General features: G+C 42.3%; 1 protein-coding gene across 3 annotated transcripts in view; it reads right to left on the bottom strand.

Annotated features, from left to right (window-relative positions):
- The window catches only part of frem1a (Fras1 related extracellular matrix 1a), a 265444-nt gene that overhangs the window by 166598 nt on the left and 74243 nt on the right, over positions 1–24603 (bottom strand). For all 3 annotated transcript variants that reach the window (XM_039758260.1, XM_039758263.1, XM_039758261.1), the window contains exons 2-4: positions 20342–20766; positions 9375–9469; positions 1742–2052 (exon numbers count right to left, since the gene is read on the bottom strand). In XM_039758260.1, the coding sequence (XP_039614194.1) occupies positions 1742–2052; positions 9375–9469; positions 20342–20557 (622 nt within the window). In that variant the 5' untranslated portion in view covers positions 20558–20766. The remainder of the gene's footprint in view (positions 1–1741; positions 2053–9374; positions 9470–20341; positions 20767–24603) is intronic.

Here is a 24603-nt window from a genome sequence, read left to right as displayed (position 1 = left end):
AAATGAAATGTAGACGACTAAGTGAAGAAGAAATCAGCACGGAGAAAAGAGACTCAAAAGGGTTGGAGAGACAAAAAATAAAAAAAAATAATCTAGGTGCAAATTCAGAAAATAAGGAAAGTAAGTATCAGCCCAGAACAAGTGGAAGTGAAAAAAAACACGTCCAATGTGGACATTGGCTCTATACACATGCAGAGCAGGTTAGAAATTATGAAAGCAGTGGAATTCGAAAGCCTCAAAAAAAAAACTTGGCGTGATACACATGTGGAGAAAGTTAAAGAATATGAAATAAGGAATATTTGGCACATCAAGTCTCTATCTAAGGGACGGAATCGGGCCTTGGTAGGGTGTTGTCCAGGAATGGCAGACTGAAGGGTATTACTGGGACGGTATATCCTGTATCCTATATCTATATATATAATTCATTAAGGTAAGACACCCATGGAAAGCACACCAGAAGGGGTGTAGATTCACTAAGCCGCCGACAAGTAAGACACCTATGGCGCACGCAGGCCACGCCCACCAACTTCAAGACCATTGGATACGACAACAACTCACAGAGCCACGTCCACCAACTCGGACGCGATGACATAGAAAAAACGGCGTCATTTATATTCGTCTGTCGTAGAGGCCACATGCAGCTCCGACCCACGTTGACTGTTAATAGAGGCATGTTTCTCACGGAGGTGAATCGCCATATGCAGCGTGTGAAACAGTTTGCGAGGGGTATCCCATGGGATCCTTAAAACATTCCTTTACAACTGAGGTTAGAACACAATGAAGTAAGCAGTTTTTAAAAAACGAGTTTTCGGTTATGACACACAGCCATGTGCACCATAGCAAACTGTTTTACATGCTACATACAGCAATTTGCCTCCGCGACAAACATGCGTCTTCTTAGATGCTCCTGCACTTTGTACAAACCCCCCTCACTACTACCGTGGTCGGGTGTCTTGGTGGATTATATATAGAAAGGCAGCCAAAACCGCACAGAGCAATGAGAAGTCTACGTGAGTCACAGGTGCATCTGGACTGTGCAAAGACGACAACGACTCGAGTGACGAGGTGTGCACATGAGCAGGCAGTGCATACTGAACGAGAAATCAGCAGACTAGCATGATGGAAGGAGCGGAGTGGACGTCCTTCTCCTCTCCTCCCGTTCCACCCTCCGCGCCTGAGTGCCACACGGACGATTGTATGTTCGTTCGTTCTGTGCATTGTTACAATGTTGCTTTTCTAGCTGATTTATTACATTACTGATTTTTCAAATGTTAATTTTCTCCCTGTGCTTAAAAATTATTAAAAAACCGGCCTGATTAGGCGGCGTATGGTATGCAGCGGGTTGGCTAGTACAGTATATTATAGTTACACATATTTGTTTTGCAAAAGCCTTTTACTTCCATTCAGTTTTCTGTATTTACATACATTAGCTCTTGTATCAAGGTGATTATTCAAGGATCAATCACATTAGTTAAATGTAACCTAAATACAGTACACTTGTTTTGTTAGTTTAAGCAAAAGTATGTCCTAAGAAGTAATACTACTTAACAAAATCATATCCATGATCAGTGCTATACAACATTAAGAGAAACTAATTGATAAAAAGATATTGTACTTCTGTTGTGGGTTGGTGCCCTACCCAGGGTTTGTTTCCTGCCTTGTGCCCTGTGTTGGCTGGGATTGGCTCCAGCAGACCCCTGTGTTAGGATATAATGGATGGATGGATGGATGGATATCATACTTATTCTTTGTCGTGCTGGTCCAAAGCTGTGTGGCACATCCCCTCTTGGCTCTGTTCTTTCTGGTTCTCCAATAACCAACTGTCCATGTGCAGGAAGCAGTGACTCCTGAGTGGCCACTCTTACGGTACACTCCAGATTCGGTGTATGCTCATAGTCGAAGGACAACACGTTACTATCAATTACTTGAGACAGGCCATGAAATTCCGGCACCTCGAGCACCTGTGGTCCCAGCTTAATCATGTTACAGTCCGGTTCCATCAACTTCACATGAAGAGTGAAGACTTCTGTAAAAGTTTCAGTTGTGGTGAACCTGAAAGCAAAAACCAGCTGAATTAAACTCATTAGTATTTTTAATGATATGCCAGCTTTATGATTTCCATGAACCACACCAGGTCTAAGAAGGGTCAGACTGAAATTTAAATTGATCGTACACAGCGGAGTAGCCCAGTGTCTGTTCTGACAGCATAAGGCAGGTGACAAAAAATGGTAATGTTATACTGGGACTGGGAGATGTTTGAGGGAAGGTCAAAAAAAGAAAGCAATGATCAAAAGCTATCCAAGCTAAAGAAGAGCAATTGTGAAAGCCCACTATGTATACCAGGAACCCTAGTCAGAATAAATGCACAAAAAAGTCCTGACTCCATAAAAAGATTATGAAATAATTAAACTAAAACTCTGAAACCTGGGCAAGAAATGCAACACACTGCTGTCTTTTTTCTACACATAAAACCATGAAAACCAGACAAGCATTGACCTGATCACCTCAAAACAGGCTTCTTCTCAGGATGCCAGACCCCAAACTCAATAGGTAGGCTTCAGGGCATTTAAAGGCTCAAAATGAGGAACTTTTAAAATTCACAAATATATTTAAATGTTCAAAAATACACAAAAAATGCCCTTCAAGAGAGAGGAAACCATAAAACCTCTGGCATGAAAAGACAAAGGCATCCAAAAAATCTTTATAAATGAAGAGTTTATTTCTATAAACAAATTGAGAAGAACAAGGAGTTAAAAGGAGGTAACATACAAAAAAGGGTAAAGTTAAAAGGCAATCCAAGGAAAACAAGTCCCCATATGTAAATTTAAGGCAAAATCCGCAAAAGTGAACAAATGATCGGTGAAAGCAGATGATCCACAAATGTACACACCACTCCAAAACTCAAAGCTGATTTGGCAGGCTGAGCCACTGCTTGGACTTAAATACTAAACCTATGAATGGCAGACCTTCAAGCGGTCTGTCATGGTGCCCCCACCTGAAGCTCTAACTTAATGGGATAGGGCTCATAACTAAACACTCACTTCCCTCCATAATAATTTTTCCTGGTTGTACCCTGCTGCTCCACAGTTTAAAACTACAAACCAATCAATTCAAGCTTATGATTAAAGTACACATTGCAGACTTTAATTTAGGGGGATTTCCGTACATTCTGGTCACACTACTGCTGTGCCAGGACATAATGAATATTTAATAGAGTCTTCCGTTAAAGTGCACACCATTAATACTGTAATAAGCAATCTCAATGCACGTAGAAAACCTAGGAAATACGGCATAAACTCCAATAATCTAATTAAAATCACTATTTTAAAGGAACAATGTATTAAAACTATAAAAACAGATCACAGATTAAACAAAAAATGCACACAGAGCGGCGCTAATAATAATAATTTAGTTCCTATTCCAAATAACAATAACGCACATAGTACTCATCTCTGCACCTCCGAAACATTAAATATGGCACTATTAAATGTTAGAGCTTTAACTAACAAAACGTTTTTTATCAACGATCTTATTAGTGATAAAAAAATAGATCTTATTGCACTAAATGAAACGTGGCTGAATTCAGATGCCGCGGCAGTTTTAATCAAATCTGCGCCTCCGGATTACAGTTTTACTCATGCAAATCGCCAGGGAAAAAGGGGGGGCGGATTGGCTAACATTTACTCGAGCCGATTAAAATGTAAAGATGTCAGTTTTGGTAAGTTCAAGTCCTTTGAGTATCTTGCCGTTGTTATTCATGGAGATTCTCAAGTTCTAATACTATCCGTGTATAGACCTCCTAAATATAACGCGTCGTTTTTGAGGAATTCTCTGACTTAATGTCAATTTTAATTACTAACTATGACACACTCCTAATAGTTGGCGACTTTAATTTTCATATAAATAATCAGTGTGATCTAAAAGTAAAAGAATTATGAACCTCCTGGACACCATGTAGAAATGACAAAACTTTTTCAACATGGTCTCCCCATGTTCAGGTACCATAATGTTTGGCACACAGTAATGGCAGGTCTATTAAAGCCATTGTTATATTTAGGACTTTGTTACATATCTCTCACATGCAATGACTGTTTGAAGTCTGCGATTCACAAACGTCACCAGATGATGCTCTGACAAGCCCCCTAATGCAGTCATCTTCAGCTCCTGCTTGTAAAGGGGCTTGCCCCCTTACGTTTTCTCTTCTACATATGGAAGAATGCCTGCTCAAATGGATTTAAACTGGGTGAGAATTTTCCATTTTTTATCTTTAAAAAACTCCTGTGTGGCCTCAGCAGTATGTTATGGGTCACCATGCCATCTACATCCAACAATTCAGACGTGATTAAAGTGCACTTTGCAGGCTTTCGGTTAAGGGGATTTGCAGATATTTTCTACATGTTCCCTCATTTCAGGGCACCATAATGTTTGGGACACAGCAATGGCAGGTCTATCAAAGCCATCATATTTAGGACTTTGTCACATAATTCCTCACATGCAATGACTGCTTGAAGTTTGCAATTTATATATGTCACCAGGTGCTGAGGGTCTTCTCTGGAGATGTTCTGCTGAGTCTCTAATGCTTATTTCGGGGACTTGTCCCCTTAATTTTTCTTTTCAGCATATCAAAGGCCTGCTCATTTGGAATTAAATCAGGTGACTGGCTTGGCCATTCATGAATTTTCCATTTTTTAGCATTGATAAACTCCTGTTTGGCCTCAGCAGTATGTTTGGATCATCATCTTGTTGTAGGATGAAGTGCTGTCCAGTGAGTTTGGAGGCCTTTACTAGAAGTTGAGCAGATCAGAAGTTTCTCTACACCTCAGAATTCATTATGTGACCATTGTCAGCAGACCCATCATCAGTGAAGAGAAGTGTGCCAGGACCTGTGGCAGCCATACATGCCCAGGCCATAACACCCCCAGCACTGCCATGTTTAACAAATGAGGGGGTCTGCTTTGGGTCTTGGGCAGTTCCTTGTCATCTCCACACTTTGCTCTTGTCATCACTCTGATGAGGTTCATCTTTGTCTCCTCTGTCCACAAGACCTTATCTCAGAATTCTGCAAGCTCTTTTAGTCAAACTACTGTACAGTATAATCTGGCCATCCTGTTTTTGTGGTTTCCATCTAGAAGTGTGTCTGTCATCTGTATTTCTGTTCATAAAGTCTTCTGCTGATAGTTGTCTCTGAAACACACACATCGGCCCCCTGAAAACTGTTTCTGATCTGTCAGACAGACATTTGGGTCTTTTTCTTGACCATATTGAGGACTCTTCTGTCGTCAGCACTGCAGGACTTCCTTGGCCTACCAGAACCTTTGTGATTCCTGAACTCACCTCAGCCGGAAAAGGGTGGAGTGCCCTCTCAGGGTTGAGGGAGAGATCCTGCCCCAAGTGGAGGTGTTCAAGTATCTCGGGGTCTTGTTCACGAATGAGGGAAGAATGGAGTGTGAGATCGACAGGCAGATCGGTGCGGCATCCGCAGTGATGCGGGCTCTGCATCGGCCTGTCGTGGTGAAAAAAGATGAGCCGTAAGGCAAAGCTTTCAATTTACCAGTCGATCTACGCTCCTACCCTCACCTATGGTCATGAGCTATGGGTAGTGCCCGAAAGAACGAGATTGCGAATACCAGCGGCTGAAATGAGTTTTCTCCGCAGGGTGTCTGGGCTTTCCCTTAAAGATAGGGTGAGAAGCTCAGTCATCCGGGAGAGGCTCAGAGTAGAGCCGCTGCTCCTCCACATAGAGAGAAGTCAGATGAGGTGGCTCGGGCATCTGATCCGGATGCCTCCTGGACGCCTCCCTGGTGAGATGTTCCGGGCACGTCCAAACCGGGAGGAGGCCCGGGGAAGACCCAGGACACGCTGGAGGGACTATGTCTCCCGGCTGGCCTGGGAACGCCTTGGGATTCTCCGGAAGAGCTGGAAGAAGTGGCGGGAGAAGTCTGGGCCTCTCTGCTTAAGCTGCTACCCCCCGCGACCCGACCTCGGATAATTGGAAGAGGATGGATGAATGGATGAACTCACCAGTGTGTTCTTTCTTCTTCATGATATTCCAGACAGTTAATTTTGGTCATGCTAAGGTTTTACTTATGTCTCCAGTGGTTTTATTCCTGTTTTTCATCTTCATAATGGCTTCTTTGACTTTTATTGGCACAGCTCTTATCCTCTTGGTGATCAATGGCAACTACAAACTCCGAAGGGTAGAGGTCTCTTATGAAGCCATGAAACCCACCTGAGGAATCACAAAAACCTGTGATGACACTGTCACAAAACATTATGTGGGGGGGCATGTGTAGAAAAAGGGTAGAAAACGACCAAAATGTCCGCAAATCCCCTTAAATGAAAGTCTGCAATGTGCACTTTAATCACAATGTCTGAATTGTTTCATTTGTAATTTTAAATCGTGGAGCAGAGGGGGAAATTGAGGGAAAATGTGTCTTGGTCTGAAACATTACAGAGGGTACTGTATAATCAACACAACAAATAAACTAATATTCAGCACATAATGGTCAAAAACATGAATAATTACATAAGATCTGAGAAAAGATTAACATAACCCATAAAAGAACAACCCTAGCTAAACTGTAAGAGACATACAGTAGATTCAGAAAGTATTCAGACCCCCTCACTTTTTTCAATTTTTGTTATGCCCTGTGCTAAAATTGTTTAAATTCATTTCTTACTTCTTCATGCAACACTCAATACTCCAGAATGACAAAATGAATAAAAAGATTTCAGACTTTTTTGCATATTTTTTGAAATGCTGAAATGTCACATTGACACAGGTACTCACATTGACCCTTTGCAACGAACACCAGAAGTATGGCTCAAGCGTATTCCATTATACTGATCAAGTTCAGATGTTTCGCAATTTGGTTTGGAGTCCATCGGTGATCATTGATGAGACATGATTAGGAAAGGCACACACTTCTCTACAGAAGTTCTCTACAGTTCAGTTAAAAACTAAGCCATGAGACTGAAGGAGATGCCTGCAGAGCTTAGAGATGGGATTGTGTTGAGGCACAGATTTGGAGACGACTACACAAAATGTCTACAACATTGAAGGTTTTGATAAGGTGCCATATGAGAGGTTGGGCATCAAACTAAAAGAAGTGGCAGTTCAGGGTGATGTTTGTAGATGGGTACAAAATTGGCTGAGACGCAGGAAGCCGAGGGTGATGGTGTGAGGAACCTCTTCAGAATTGGCTAATCATAAGAAAGGTGTCCAGCAGGGGGCAGTGCTGGGGTCGCTGCTATTTTTAATAGATATAAATTATTGATGACAGATGATAACAAGATAGTTGCATTAGCAGATAATTTGGAATCCATTATATCATTACAGAAGGACTTGGACAGCATGCAGGCTTGGGCAAATTTGTGGCAGATAAAATGAAATGTCAGTAAATGTAAAGTATTACATACACATAGGAAGTAAAATGTGAAGTGTCACAGGAGGCTGGGGGAATGCCTGGAAGGACAGGGAGGTGGCGTATATGTCCCCTGGGCCACGAGGGGGCAACCACCCTGGATGTTGAGGGGACCACAGGAAAGAAGCAAGGAAGCTCAAGCCTATTGGGGCCCGTGCCCACTGCCAGGGGGTGCCCCGAGCCTCATGGAGCCCGGGAAGCATTCACTTCCTCCACAACTGGGAAGATGGAGGAAGATCCTTCCAGGGACGCCCGGAGTGCTTCCGGGTGCTAGGGCAGCACTTCCACCACATCAGGCTGCCGGAAGAGTGCCATCAGGCACCTGGAGCACATCCGGATGGGAATAAAAGGGGACGCCTCCCTACAATCAGGTAGATAGAGTCGGCAGTGGGAGCAGGACGAAGCTCTCGTGGAGAGAGGAAAAGGCGGCCCACGAACAGTGAGAGAAAGGCCTGTATTTGGGGTGATTGGTGCTGGGAGCACAGTGTTCTGTGTGGAACTGTGTGTATTGAAAATAAACAAGTGTGCTTTTATAAAGACGTGTTCTCTGTCTGGTGGTGTTCGGGCGTATCTCACAGAGGTTTGAATACACAATGGGTGGTTGGGAAAATCGAGAGTACATCTTAAGAGAAGGATTTAGGAGTCATATTGGACTCTAAGCTATCGACTTCCCAACAGTGTTCAGAAGCCATTAAGAAGGCTAACAGAATGTCAGGTTATATAGCGCCTTGATGTGTGGAGTACAAGTCACAGGAGGTTCTCTTCAAGCTTTATAACACACTGGTGAGGCCTCATCTGGAGTTCTGGGTGCAGTTTTGGTCTCCAGGCTACAAAAAAGACATAGCAGCACAAGAGAAGGTCCAGAGAAGAGTGACTAGGCTGATTCCAGGGCTACAGGGGATGAATTATGAAGAAAGAGTAAAATTAGCTGAGCCTTTACAGTTTAAGCATAAGAAGATTAAGAGGTGACATATTAGAAGTGTTTAAAATTATGAAGGGAATTAGTCCAGTAGATCGTTATTTTAAAATGAAGAATACAGGAACAAAGTTGGAAACTTGTTAAGGGCAAATTTCGCACAAAAATTTGAAAGTTTTTCTCCACACAAAGAACGATAGACGCTTGGAATAACCTACCAAGTAGTGTGATAGACAGTAAGACTTTAGGGACTTTCAAAACTCAACTTGATGTTTTCTTGGAGGAAATAAGTGGATAGGACTGGCGAGCTTTGTTGGGCTGAATGGCCTGTTCTCATCTAAATTGTTCTAATGTTCTAAATGGTTCCCAAGAGCACAGTTGGCTTAAATAAAAGAACTTTGGAAACAGCCATGACTCATCCTGAATATGATCACCTGGCCAAACTAAGCAATTGTGGGAGACGAGCCTTGGTAAGAGAGGTGAACATGAACCTCTAATGGTCACTCCGGGTGAGCTCCAGGGAACTTATGTGGAGAGAGGAGAAGCTTACAGCAATGGAAACCTTCATTGTGACATTCCACCAATGTGGGCTTTATGACAGGGTAGAGAGGCAAATGCCTCTTCATAATACATGGAAGCCTACTTGGCAGTTTGCAAAAAGAAACCTAAAGGACTCCCGGACTGTGGAAAACAAGATTCTCTTGCCTGATGAAGCCAAGTTTAGCATCACATCTGGAGAAAACTACTCATCACCTGTGCAATACCATGCCGGCCGTGAAGCATAGTGGTAGCAGCTCTTGCTGTGAGCTGCTTTTCAGTCTTGGTGAGGGTTGAAGGAAAGCTGAAAGGAGCAAAGTACAGAGATATCCTTAACAAATGAATGCTTTGGACATCACACTGGACCAAAGGGTCACCTTTCCACAAGACAATGACCCAAAGCACAAGCACAGGAATGGCTTAGGTGGGACAACTCTGGGAATCTGACGGAGTGACCCCAGCTGGAGCCCTGATGTTTTTGGCTGTAATGTACATACCTGTAAAGTCGAAACATGACACGATCTTCATCCAGAATTGGGCAGCCATAGTGTGTATATTTCACTTCATCAGGTAGAAAATGGCAGTCAAATACCTACAAGAATTACCGAATGCAGTTAATGCATAGGATAATGCAGCCCAGTCCAAAGTGTACAATACAATACAATACAATACAATACAATACAATACAAAACAATATAATACAGTACATTAAAATCCAGACTTTCAATGATGTAAGACCTGATGATGGGTCGCCTTATCTTTAGAGCTTCAGTACGAAATGTCCCCATAACAGTTTGCAATTGAAATGATTTGGCTGAGGTTATAAAACAACTAGAGATGATGGTGGGCACTGCTATGGAGTAAGGTCGCTATCATAATAAACTCGTGATAATTTAAGGCAAATTTATGTTTTACCCGTAAAAATTACGCTTGTGCTTCCGAAAGTTATGCTTGCTTCTGAAATTCATGAGTAAAATTCTCTAGTGCGAACAAACTGTCAAAAATATGTCATTGGACGCACAAGACATTCGCTGTCAAGAAAGAAACAATGGATTTTGCCACAAACATAAAAAGATGGAGTTATTTTTAACAGCGATCGTATTTCATACTTAACCCCCTTACAGTGACTACAAAGGGCAAACACAATGAAATTAATTAAACAATGACAATTAACAATAACAAGTGAGGGCAATGAAATGAACAAATTAACAACGGTGCATTTTTAACTTTACATAACGTCTGAGCCGAGTGTCTAGATGATTGTTATATGTGTATAGGACAGCGAGATCTTGCAGAAGACTCTCAGCTTTTGGATTTCGGCACTCTTGGTCATAGATTTGGGGATGGGTGTGGGAGGCACGGAATTAAGACCCCCGAAGAGGATATGAATATATACAATACTATAAAACAGACATGAAAATCGGGGGCTTGGCACAATATAAATGAAGCAGCCCCCTCATAATGGCACTGCTACTGCTAGTTATTTTTGATAGTGATCTTACTTCATACTTAACCCCCTTACAGTGGCTCCAAAGGGCAAAATGCAAAAAATAAAACCGACACAATGAAATTAATTAAACAATGACAATTAACAATAACAAGTGAGGGCATGAAATTAACAAATTAATTGCGGTGCGTTTTAAACTTAACATAATGTCTTAGCCGAGTGTCCATATATTTGATATACGTGTATAGGAGAGCGAGATGTTGCAGAAGGCTCTCAGCCTTCAGATTTTGGCACTCTTGGTCATAGATTTAAGAATTAAGACCCCCAAGGAGGATGTGAAAACTGTGGGCTTTGAACCCGAAAGCAAACAGACACCAACTCACAATGTCCCAGAAACACACACATTTATTATTTCCTTCTCCCGCTGCACCCACAATATAGTGCACAAACCCCAATACTCTCTGTTCAGTCCTTTCTTTGGCTTTCCTTCTCTTTCCCTTCTGCCTCCTCCATTCCTCCCATCGCAAGCTCCATCCTCTGCCTTCTGCCTCTGGTCCCCTGAATGGAGTGAGGCAGCCTCTTTTATACTTCACCCGGCCGGATGTGCTCCAGTTGCTTCCTGATGTGGTGGAAGTGCTGCCCTTGCACACAGAAGCACTCCAGGCATACCTGGAATTTCTTCTGGCAGCACTTCCTAGTGCTGCGGGAAGTGCGTCTGTCCAGGGCTCCATAATTTTCAAGGTGCCCCTTGGCGGTGGCCATGGGTCCCAACAGGGATGAGCGTCCAAGCTCTGATCCTGTGGCCCCCATGTAGACCAGGGTGGCTGCACTCTTATGGTCCAGGTGAGGTATTGTCCCTGTCCCGGTCCTTCCAGGTGTCCTGGCTGGACAGGATCCCCAGCCGTCTGCCATAAAATATGCAATACTACAAAACAGACATAAAGATCGAGGGATAGGTACAATATAAACTAAGCAGCCCCCTCTATTTCTGCTATTACTAGTTATTTTTGACAGCGATCTTACTCCATACACTGCTTTTGTGATCATTGTCTGTCACTTCTTTGATGTGGACTCTGTTATGCATACGCAATGTGTTAGAACTGAATAACAGGCATCAATTATAGTGACATGAAAAAGGTATGTGGACACTTCGGAAATTACCATATTTATTTGTGAATTTCTTCAAGAATATATAGAACAATTGACAGACACAGTCTGGTTTAACTAACAATGTATAAATGATTGCATTGTTCTTTCACATATTGTGAGTACCATAGCGGATGAACTAGCATTACAACTAGGATGGAGGGCGATTCCTTGCCCAGCTGGATTGCAAAAATGAAAGAAAATGGATGGATCGATGGATATTTGGATGGGTTGGTTTTCTGGTAAGGAAGCCATAGTGAAAAGACAGAATATCTGCTTCCCAGGATCAAAGATAACTGGACACACTGGGTGGCTGCATTCTTCTGAAGGAACTTCAATTTGAAGACCAGCAGAGCATGATGGGAGTTGTAGTCCAGAGGGTCAGCCCTGTTGGAATATTTGAGTGCTGCCAGGGTTTACCTGTGGCTAAGCTGAAGATCAGATCACATTTTATGAGCAGGTAAAGCAGAAAGCCAGGTCATGCCAAAGGGTTCACGTGCTTTTTCTTGCCACTGTATGCAGCCTTGTTGTGTTTTGTCTGCTTTGTGAGATGAGATTTTGGTCTATCTATTGTGACAGATTAAGGGTTTCCTTGCACCCTTGTACCCTCAGACCACACGTCAGACACCAGATAAAAAGTCCAATTATTATTTATTATAATAATAATTGTGCACAAAGCACCACCACTCCACTATTCTTCAATAAACAATAACCAATAAATCACAATCCTCCACTCCCAGACGCTTAGCCACCCTGCCTCCCAACTCCGCTCATTGTCTGGGAGTTCCCATGATCCTTTTATACTCCCTGACCCGGAGGTGTTCCTGCCCAACAGTCCACAAGTCCTTATTCCTTCCGGGTCAGGGTATATAGTCCTTTTCTTCAACCCGGGAGCATGTTGTTTCTTTCTGTCACGTGACCGTGATGCACTCCCGGGTCATAGGGCACATAAGAGCCTACGAGCCCCCCTACAGTGACGCCTGGTGGTCCCCAAGGTATCCAGCAGGGCTGTGTACAAACACTACATAGTCCATGATGCCCTGCTGGAACTCGGGCATGATCATGCTGTCGGGAGAGCTCCTCCCGGCGGCCTGGGGTTGAGGGCCAGAGTAAAATGCTGGCAATCCACCACACTATCTATCTATCTATCTATCTATCTATATAAACAACAGAATAAATGGGGGTTGTCATTGCACATCAAGATGTCTCACAGGATGTTCAGTTATATACTATATCATGAACTGTGGAGTACAAGACAACGTAAGTGAGGTTATGTTTAAGTTGTATGAGACCCTGGTGAGGCCCCGTCTGCAGCAGTGCATGCAGTTTTGGACTCCATATTACAAACAAGACCTTTAAGTTCTAGACAAGAGAGTGACCATGTTGATTCCAGAACTTTGTGGTATGAGCCATGAGAAGACATTGAAGGAGTTGAACTTTTTCATCTTAAGCAAGCAGAGATTAAGGGAGGACATGATGAAAGTGTTAAAAAGTATGAAAGAAATCAGTACAGTTGATCCCAGTTTTTACTTTAATAAATTCTGCAACAAGAAAACAGGAACACAGTTGGAAACTTGTCAAGGGCAGATTTTGCAAATCCTAGAAAGCTTTTCTTCACACAAAGACATTAGACACATGGAATATATTAGCAAGTGGTGTGATGTAAGACATTAGGGACCTTCAGATATAGACATAGTGTTATTTTGGACAATCTTGGTTGTACAGCAGGTTTCCCAAGGAGTAGAAACTTTATTGCTGTTCTGCCAGATACAAACACAAGTTTCTTTCAGTAGCAGCCCGTCCTCACAAGGAACAGCTCTCAAACTTGACACATCGGCCCAACTCCTGCTCAAAAGAACAGAAAGTCTCCTTCATCAGGGAGGTACAGCAGCCCGGAAGCAGGGACCAGAGCAGAGGGAGTCTGGGGGAAGAGAGACAGGAGAGTGAGAGCGCTCAGGATGGCCTTGGCTCTGTCTTTTAAATGTTTGAAGCCCCGGGCGAGGAGCGCGTCGTGCAGCAAGCCAGCAAGCCTGCATCTGAAGCTGCTAAGAGGAGCTGTAAGAGTGTGTTTGTTTCCCATTGAAAAACCGTTTAAGAGGGGATTTCTGAAGGGCTGCCATGTCCCCCCGCAGTAGCAATTACAAGATGAATAGGATGGACAAGCTTGTTGGGCTGAATGGCCTGTTCACGTCACAATTTGTTTCTAATGTTCTAATGACTCTCACCAACGTGATGTGCTCCCCCTTGTGGCACTTTGCTGTTAAAGCCGGTTATCGGTTGTCTCTCTCTTCCATTACCAGAGCCATACCAGGATGGTGTGTGCGTCCTTGTGGCACTGTGCAGTTACTGGAAGTCGTACCCATTCTCCCTTGTAGTGCCATAGTGTTCAGGTCACTTGCATGTGGTCTTCCTCCTTAGCCAGATGTACCTACACGAGGATTGTGCTCCATTTTTCTGGTCCGGGATCTTCTTTCCTGGTGCTGATCTGTCTCTCTCGCTCTGTCTCTCTTTCTCCATTCCCTTCTTTGTGTTGTTTTTTGCCGTCCGCTCGACCTGAAACTCACCTAGTATCTCTCAGAATGATTATGCCCCCTGGGCAGGCGACCCTCTTGACAACTTGCAGAGTTGATTTCACGATTGCCCTGAACTCTTAGACAGGATGCAATTAATGGAGCAATTTGAAAACATTTTGTTAGCTAAAGTAATGATGTCATCTGCTTCCCTTTACATTTTCAGATGTCTCTAAATTGGCAACAGTTGGCGACGAACAAACACACACACGCTTTAATCGGGGTGGGGGGGTGGGAGTGATGCTGCAATGGAAGGGTCTTGATCTGAAACATGAGCTCAGTGGGCCGACATGAGAAGCAACACTCCAGATGCTTGCACTAACCCCTTGGTGTAATTACGCCTTTCGACCAGAAAATGGGAACAGCAGAGCCAATTAAAATGATAAAGTCGCTCTCCTCCACATGTTCTGGGAAAAAGACGACAAGCTCCGCTAAGACGCCTGCTCCTCATAATGCCACCATGTCACCATCTGAGCCTCCTTTGACAGAAATGGAGCAAGCAACGTGGAAAAGGCAAGGAAGGAGGGGGGCTGCCACGTGTTTGCCATTAAGGAACACGCTACCACATGAGACAGTAGCGGGACGTAAGTGAGGAACTTTATGAATTCCATTTGAATGTACCATGTCTCCTTTGAAAGGCTTCTGTGGTTTAAAAGGCCGCATCCTCATTCATTTAATGCACAACTAATGGATTTAAGTCAAAAGACCACCCCACTGCACAATTCACCGAATCTCTGCCATGCTCATTGGGAACTCAGAGTGACTTGATTTTAACACTTTATCAGTCCATTCCTTTAAAATACTGTTTAGGGTCAAAGGGAGCTGAAGACTTTTTAGCATTGCCATCCCAGCTCAGCCTTTTTCTTTTTTTTTTTAATTTTATTGAATTTATTAAAATCAAATAACACTCCATACACATAACTTGAGTTTTACAAAAAGAAAAGAAAAAAAAAAAGATCTGAAACAAATCAACCCCCCCCAAAACCCCGAGAAAGAAAGTTAGGCCAGCAGTGTAAAACTTTATGGTAGTAAAGATAAGTCAGTCAGTCAGTCAGTCATTATCCAACCCGCTATATCCTAACTACAGGGTCACGGGGGTCTGCTACAGCCAATACCAGCCAAACACAGGGTGCAAGGCAGGAAACAAACCCCGGGCAGGGCGCCAGCCCACCACAGGTAAAGATAAGTAAATAGATAAAATAATAAACGAATAAAGATAAATGGAGTGAAAGAAGGGAGAGAACCTGTTTCCTCAATTTAAAAGCTTATTCTAAAATGTTACTGATCAGATCCTGCCGGGTTTTGAAAAAGTTCTGCACAGATCCTCTAAGTGAGAATTTGTTTTTAATAGTATGTAACATCAGTTACCCACTGACTTAGCAGAGGTGGGTTAGGATTCCTCCAATTGAGCAAGATAAGTCTATGTGCCAATAGTGAAGTAAAGGCCATTACAGTTTGTTTGTCCTTCTCCACTTTAAGCCCCTCTGTGAGCCCACCAAACACAACTGTTAGTGGGTTAGGAAGGATTGTGACCCTAAAGCAGTCTGATAGGCATTTAAAGATTTTGGTCCAGAATGATGTTAATTTGGTGCAGGCCCAGAACAAGTGGCCTAGTGAGGCTGGAGCTCGATTGCAACGTTCGTAGGTTGGCTCTTACACTGGAAACATTTTGGACAATTTTAAATGACAGATGTGCTCGATAAAAGATTTTGAGTTGAATAATTGTATTTCTATTTATGTTTTTATTATGTTAATTGTATGTTTTTCCTTCTTTTATTGTAAAGCACTTTGGCCACAACATTCCTATGTTGTTTTAAATGTGCTAAATAAATAAAGTTGACATTGACATGCTTTGCGCATATGGAGCTCGAGTGAATTCCCTGCATTTCTACCTTCAACTCCTTTTCTGAGATGTTAAGTTTGAGATCCTTTTCCCACTGTACTCTTGGATCTTTGAAAGGAAGGTACTGTAAAATAGTTTTTTATATTGTAGAAATGCTGTCTGAGTCCTCGAGACTGAGCAATATTTTTTCCGGCATAGAGGTAGGCGGAAAATTGGGCAGGTTCTGTTTAACAAAGTTTCGAATTTGAAGGTAGTGAAAGAAATGGTGGCCGGCATGGTAGCGCAGTGGGTAGCACTGCTGCCTCGCAGTAAGGAGACCTGGGTTCGTTCCTGCGTGGAGTTTGCATATTCTCCCCATGTCTGCGTGGGTTTCCTCCGGGAGCTCCGGTTTCCTCCCACAGTCCAAAGACATGCAGGTTAGGTGCATTGGCGATCCTAAATTGTGTCTGGTGTGTAGGTGTGTGTGTGTGTGTGTGCCCTGCGGTCGGCTGGCACTCTGCCCAGGGTTTGTTCCTGCCTTGCACTCTGTGCTGGCTGGGATTGGCTCCAGCAGATTCCTGTGACCCTTGGTTAGGATATAGCAGGTTGAGCAATGACTAATTGACTGACTGATTAAAAGAAATGTGTTGCTGTTAAGTTAAATTTGGAGTGTAATTGTTCGTAGGATGCAAAAACGTTGTCTATGTACAGATCTCAAAGAGATTTAATCCCGGAGTTTTTCCAGACATTAAAAACTGAGTATGTTTGAGAGGATGGAAAAAGGTGGTTCTCGTGCAGAGGTGCCACAGATAAAAGCTTCTCTATCTTAAAATGCTTCCTACATTGGTTCTATATTCTTTGTGAGTGAAGCACAATTGGGTTGTTAGTATATTGGCGATGACTTGTACTTATTGGGGTACAAAGCAAAGAATATAAAGAAGTACTGCAAGATTTTATTTCTATTGTGGACCAAGCCTGTGTCTGTTCGTCTATTTCTGTCCATGTCCAGGTTTTTATAGTTTGTATGTTTGCTGCCCAGTAATAAAATTAAGTTAGGTAGGGCCATGCCACCTTCTGCCTTAGGTCTTTGTAGGGTCGCTCTTTGGATACGTGGATGTTTTGAGTTCCAAATAAATGTGGTTATGGTTGAGTCTAATTTCTTAAAAAATTATCTATTGATGTATCTTGGAATGTTTTGACCATCTATGCAAGTCTTGCTTAATTTTTTTCATACAGACGGTGAAATTTTGTTGATAAAGAGCTTTATGTTTACTTGTGATGTTAACCCCAAGGTATTTAAACTGATCTGCGATGATAAAAGGGAAGGTGTCCAATCTGATATTGTATGCTTGAGAATTCACTGGGAAGAGCACACTTTTATTTAAATTGATTCTGAGACCAGAAATCTTTTGAAATTCTGTTAGTGCTGTTAAGACTGCTGGCACAGTATTTTGTGGGTCTGATATATACCGTACTGTATCATCTGCATATAGAGAAACTTTCTGTTCCAGTCCTTCTCTGTTAATCCCCTTTATCTTAATAGCATTTCGACAGTAAACTGCCAGTGGCTCAATGGCGATTGCAAAAAGCAGTGGTGACAAGGGACATCCTTTTCTGGTAACCCCATCCCATTCAAAGGATCACACAGACTCAGCGGCAATCCCAGCAACACTGAGGAACCTGTGTGTGGTAAAGTGAGGTCCGCGGTTGATTGTCTTTATAAATAAATAATCGCAGCACTCCTGGCTTTAATGAGGGGGCGTCGTGGCGTGGCGGGAGCGGTTCCCGGGCACGATGCAGTGTGGTCATTTCCAGGCTTAAGTGCACAGGCAAGCTTCACGTCAATCACATGGAAGTTTTGTGCAACCGTCATTAAATTTATATAATATTGTATCGCATGTCATGTCTCATGATGTGTGGAGGGTCTGATAGCTCTGAATTAAAATTACTAACAGAGTCAATGCACCTTTGTGCAACATTTTTATTTCTGTATATGTATCTCATGATGTGAAATCAATGATCACAGTGCCCACCTGGGGACCTTAACATTTGCAAAATCAGATATGATTTCATCAAAATTTTAGCAAGCTGGTGCTCTATAGACAGCATTGCAAGATTGTCCATTTGTTCCTGTCTCATAGCTGAATGCAAGTAGTTCTTTTTAATAGCTAATTCACTGAATGATCTTTCCCCTTCACATACAGACACAGGAATACAACAAAAGATGCAAAAAGCCACACAAAGTCCTCCAAAGATTCCCTCCAATCCAACAGAGTATATCGTATTTAGGACATCAAGAGCTGTTGTGTCATACTCGTTCTTGACGTGAATCACACTCATCTTACAAATGATGTGACAGATCCTTTGACTATTTTGCATGTAAATTTGCACAAGAGGCTGAGATCTCCTCCGTGCTCACGCTCCTCGAGTTTAAAATTGGACAAAAAAATGTGACGTCTGTTGTTTAGGCTTTCAAAATGCCCAGACAATTCTAAAATTAAGGAATCCATCATAATGTGAAATGGGCCTCTTCTGAATTTTACTTCTGGATCTTGGGATTCCTGATCATCTGCTTCTGCATCAGAACCGTCGGACTCCATAGGACGTCTTGGTCTTCTGTGATGCCGACCTGATTTGAACACTGTAGGGATTTTTATTTCATTTGCTGTAGCTTTAGCTTCGTGCAAGAAGAGAGCCTCCCACTGCTCGGGCCCCCTGGCAAGTGTCATGGTTGCCTTCCCCTGGCGGGGGCCCTGCACAAGTGCGAGGGAAAAAAAAAAAGACAGAAAAAGTTCAGAGGTTACAAAGAGAGTGAAGAGCAGTCTCTGGCAGGACGATTCGACCACCTAGAGAGGGAAGGCAGCACAAACAGAGGACCTGCGCAGGAGTGTAGGTTTTGGCGCTCTAGGGGTTGGTTCACCCCTCTGGTCAAATGTGTGGAGTGGGGTGAGTGTGGCTGATGGAGAAGGGTCGAACTGCAGCCTGAAACACCTAATGATATTGGTCAGGTAATGTCTATAATGTCAATCATGAAACGCCCTTTGAGTCAGATAACCCTAATCTTAACCTTAGTGTAACGGGGCCCTAATGTTAACCATAGTCTAACTTGATGGGTGTTTCATGACTGACGTTGAGGGCGTTTTGTGATGTTGGGGCATTACATGACTGACCTCATAGATAATGCGATCTGCAATTACACTCTGTTGGGCTGATGACCTGTGGGTGCGTGAAGGATGATGGGAGGAGATCCAACCTCGGACGGTCTTGCAGACGCCGACAGGGGTGGGGTTGAAGATCATGGCTGCCTAGCCTCCACCGGCTGAGTGAGTTATGGGTGAGCTGGGGAGATGAAGAAGGAGGTGGGCTTTGATCATCAGACTCTGAAAAGAACATGACGGAGCCAGTGACTGTTTTTAACTTCTGCTTTTTAATGGATTTATTTATTTAGATTTTTACCTCCACACTTTATCTGATTTTATGGATTATTTATTTGTTAACTTTTTGGGAGCACTGCACTTTTGGAACACTTGCTTTGATTTGTATTGTTTAATAAAAGTACTGAGCACTTCTGCGCCTTCCCCTTGCTTTGTTTGGTATCCTCATTGCATAGCTTATCCCGGTCATGACTATTGATGGTGTCGGGTTCAAGACGCTACCAAATGGGAAGAGGGAGCCTGGAGCAGACTCACACTGTCTTACTGTGTCTGCTGAGGAATTCATTCAGGGTGTCACCTCCATCTCCTAGCCACACATCCACTCTAAGGGCTGGTTTATACGTCACATGCACGCATCATGGCTGCCACATGTTCCCAGCATTCATTTGACAGAAAATTAATGTAACGCGTGAGCGAGTTGTAGTACCAGGAAAAAATTCAAGGGGCGCAATGTGTTCAAGTCGGAACATGACGTCAGAGTCTCTGTTAACTATCTACATGTGATAGAAAACCACTTTGCTGATCCTACAGAATCGATGTGTCTGCTTTGATGTTTGATGAATGGTTCGATGTGGTGAAGCAAAATGACAAGATGCAAATGCATTTGTGATGTTTTTATATTCATAAGTGGAGATTAATTTTTAAGGAGACTCATATTGGGTACCCCCTCATATAGGGCTTTTCTGACTACTTAAAGTGCTTTTCTTAATGAGTGGGGAGCCACTTCAACCACCACTAATGTGTGGCATCCACCTGGATGATGCAATGGAAGCCATTTTTATGCCAATATGCTCACCATACATTAGCTGTTAGCTGGTGAAGAGGCGAGAGAGAGACACAAATGGAGGTCCCGGGACGCGAACCCATGATCTCTTTACTGCAAGGCAGTTGCATAGCCAGAAGAAACTTGGAGTACCCAGACTACTAGGAAAATTCCACACAGAATTTCTTTAAGCAAATAACAGTTTAGGATCCCCACTTCTATTAACACTCACTTCATCAACCTTTGTGGCATAAAGCTACAAGAAAAGAAGGGTAGACTTACCAATGGCGTGAGCTTCCCCACACGTTGAGTGATGGGCTCATTGGTGATGACCTCCACTTTGCAGGCATCTTTCTCTTTGGGGATATCAAATTGTAGATCGTCCGTCATCAAAAAAGCAGATTGGCCTTTTGTCACCTTCAGGCCCCTGTTGACTGTAATAAAAGTGCCATCCACACCGTCCATTACACACCAAAGGCATATCAACAACGTCAACATGGTGCCGGGAGCTGATCTGCTGTTCACCACTCCACTAGCAGGTAGACTTGGCTCTTAATTAGGGATGGAGTGTAGAAGAGCGCCTCTCCAATCACAAAGATGTCTTCTGTTTTTTGCATTCAGGGTTCTTCTAGTTTCATGTTCCTCATTATTTAGGAACCAAAGGCACATAAATCCACTCAGACACGTTCTTGCTCAGAAGGCAGAAACTGAAAGAGAAACATTCCACATGGTAATCTCTTGTGACAGGAAGTTAAACCATTGAAAACTGATCATAAGCCAAAATTATTTCTACAGTGGAAATCATCATAAAGTGGTTCGAGTCTATCTTATCAAATTTGATCTAAGTTCTAAAAGAATTTGTGAATAATTATTCAAGAAACTTGTCCTCTAACATAATACCCTAATGTGGCTGCTCGTTTGTCTGTCCAGGATTTTTAATCACCTGTAGCTTGCAACCCGTTTGAACTATTGACCTGAAATTTGGTACACATATACTATGTGATGTCTACTGTCTACTTTCAGGGTGAAGATTTACCTCCAAGGTTATTCCTGTTTTATTTTTATTTTATTTTATTGTAGAATCAACTCTCGGCCAGCAGGAGGGCAGTGTGGCACATGTGTACGGGCGTCGTTCTCATCCCTACCATCTTTGCTGTCACTTTCCCTACCTCTTCATATCTTAAATCATTCTTGAGGCAGATTTAAGACTTAAGTGCTAGCTTAAGTGAAAAATTAAAGAAAACGTACTAAGTTCTTGCAACACAAACACTGACATAGAACATTAGAACACTCTAGACGAGAACAGGCCATTCAGCCCAACAAAGCTCGCTAGTCCTATCCACTTATTTCTTTCAAAAAACATCAAGTCAAGTTTTGAAAGTTCCCAACGTCTTACTGTCTACCACACTACTTGGTAGCTTATTCCAAGTGTCTATCGTTCTTTGTGTAAAGAAAAACTTCCTAATGTTTGTACGAAATTTACCCTTAACAAGTTTCCAACTGTGTCCCCATGATCTTGATGAGCTCATTTTAAAATACAAGTCTCGATCCACTGTACTAATTCCCTTCATAATTTTAAACACTTCAATCATGTCACCTCTTAATCTTCTTTTGCTTAAACTGTAAAGGCTCAGCTCTTTTAATCTTTCCTCATAATTCAACCCCTGTAGCCCTGGAATCAGCCTAGTTGCTCTTCTCTGATGCTGCTCTGTCCTTTTTGTAGCCTGGAGACCAAAACTGCACCCAGAACTCAAGATGAGGCCTCACCAGTGTGTTATAAAGGTTGAGCAGAACCTCCTTGGACTTGTACTCCACATAGTGCTATATAACCTGATATTCTGTCAGCCTTCTTAATGGCTTCTAAACACTGTTGGGAAGTTGATAGCTTAGAGTCCACTATGACTCCTAAATCCTTCTCATAAGGTGTACTCTCGATTTTCCGACCGCCCATTGTGTATTCAAACCTAATATTTTTACTTCCTATGTGTAATACTTTACATTTACTGACATTAAATTTCATCTGCCACAAATCTGCCCAAGCCTGTATGCTATCCAAGTCCTTCTGTAATGATATAACGGATTCCAAATTATCTGCTAATCCACCTATCTTGGTATCATCTGCAAACTTAACCAGCTTGTTACTTATATTCCTATCTAAATCATTTATATATATTAAAATAGCAGCGCCCTAGCACTGACCCCTGTGGAACACCACTCTTAACATCGCCAGTTCTGATGAGGTTCCTCGCACCATCACCCTCTGCTTCCTGTGTCTGAGCCAATTCTGCACCCATCTAAAAACATCACCCTGAACTCCCACTTCTTTTAACTTGATGCCCAACCTCTCATGTGGCACCTTATCAAATGCTTTCTGAAAGTCCAGATAAATAATATCATAAGCTCCACTTTGATCGTATCCTTTTGTTGCCTCCTCATAGAATTCCAACATGTTAGTAAAACAACCTCCCTCTTCTGAACCCATGCTGACTGTTCAGAATAACTCCTGTCCTTGCCATGTGTTGCTCAATCTTATCCTTAATAATTCCTTCCATTAATTTTCCTGTGATGCATGTTAAGCTTACTGGCCTATAGTTGCTTGGATCTGCCCTGTCACCCTTTTTATATAATGGCATGATATTTGCCATTTTCCAGTCCTTGGAATCTCTCCAGTGCACAGTGACTTCCTAAAAATATGTGTCAATGGTTTATATATGTACTCACTAGCCTCCTTAAGAACACAGGATAAATATTATCTGGGCCTGGTGATTTGTTTGATTTCATCTTATTTAATCTGAGCAGCACTTCTCTCTACAATTTCCAAATCCCTCAGTACCTCCTTAGTAGTTGTTACCTCTGAGGTTATCCACTTGCTCACTTGTAAACACCTCAAAAAATGTAAGTTTAGTGCATCTGCTATTTCATTGTCTGTATCTTTTAATTCCCTTTACTATTCCTGATGAACTTGACCTCCTCCTTAACTGTTCTTTTACTACTAAAATACTGAAAGAATCTCTTGGGGTCTTCTTTCGCCTTATCTGCTATATTCCTCTCCAACTGTCTTTTATCCTCGCTGATATCCTTCTTAAAGGTTGCCCTCATGTTCTCATACGCTCTACATTCTCTTTGCAGTCATTAGTCTTATATGCCTTATACAGCAGTTTTTCCTTTGCAACTTCTTTTTTAAATCTTTATTAATCCATTGTGGAGTTTTTTTTAGTTTCCTATTAATTCCAAATTTAGGTATGTATCTGTCCTGCATTACATGTAAAACATTTTTAAACCTGTTCCACTGCTCCTCGACTGTCTCCACATTTAAAAGCTTATCCCAGTCTATTCTACTTGGACTTTGTCTCATCTGCTCAAAATTAGCCCTACTAAAGTTCAACTTAACAATTTTAGTCTTTGCATCTGTACTCTTACAAAATACTGAGAATTGTATTACATTATGGTCACTTGACCCTAGTGGTTCAATCACCTCTAGACCCTCAATTCTATCCTGATTATTACAGAATACTAAATCCAGAAAGGCTTCACCACATGTTGCTGCTTTAACATGCTGTGTTAAAAAACAGTCGCTGATTACTTCTAAAAACTCCTGCTCTTGTGCTCCTCCATCTGCAAGGTTATCCCAGTTAATATTTGGATAATTAAAGTCCCCCATGACTATAATATCTCCCTGTAAACTTGCCTTTTTAACATTACTAAAACTTGATCAGTTTTAATGTGAAAAGATGCCAACAAAAGAAGAGAAGCAGCAGGCTGCTAGGGTGGAGATGTGGAAGAAAACCCCGGGAGAAAGACAGGAAGTTCAATCAATGAGATTTTTATTCAGTTACAGATGAGTACTTGTACTCTACATTGCAAGGCAGAAGACCAAAGTTACATTTTATGTCTTTTCAAATTTCTTGTTCCTTCTCCGTCCCCTTAGTTATAACAAAAAAGCATAATATCATTTACTTAAGCATTTTATTTTATTACGCTAATGGGCCCTAAAGAAGGAAAGGTCATCTTTCCTGTGTCGAACAGACACATTTCTAAAGAAACTGGAAATTTTCCTGGGTCAGCTTACTGCACCGTCTTATGACAGACGCTTGTATGAACAACTTGCTGTTATAGCGAAAAGGCTTTGTCAGCTATTTACCCTAAGTAGCTTGCAAGCAGTTAATGTTTCTTTCACAGAGAAAAGAAGAGCTGCTCAGGAAGCAAGAAGCGCATCAACCTCTGAGCAAACGAAAGCTAAACGTACAGAGAAAGAGGATGAAGACTAGGAATGGTCAAATCAAGTGTATTCACTGTGAGATAACTTCATGCGCCGTTACTGGTTTATAATAATTAGCGCACAATGCACAAGCAGAAGAACATTTGAATAAGAAAACAACACAATTGTAGACATCGTACCACTTGTTCAGTTACGTTTCAACTTCCTGAAACCTTGCGGAAAAAAACTCCTTGAGAAAAACTGCAGCGTAGCACGGTGATGGTGTGGGTCGGCTCCACCCTTCCACTTCTGTTTTGGGAGCCTCTTGAACCCGACGCCGTCGATA

Source organism: Polypterus senegalus, chromosome 7, assembly GCF_016835505.1.
Source record: "Polypterus senegalus isolate Bchr_013 chromosome 7, ASM1683550v1, whole genome shotgun sequence".
Taxonomy (NCBI): Eukaryota; Metazoa; Chordata; class Cladistia; order Polypteriformes; family Polypteridae; genus Polypterus; species Polypterus senegalus.
The sequence above is the reverse complement of the archived record's forward strand: the minus strand, read 5'-3'. Positions and strand labels throughout refer to the sequence as shown.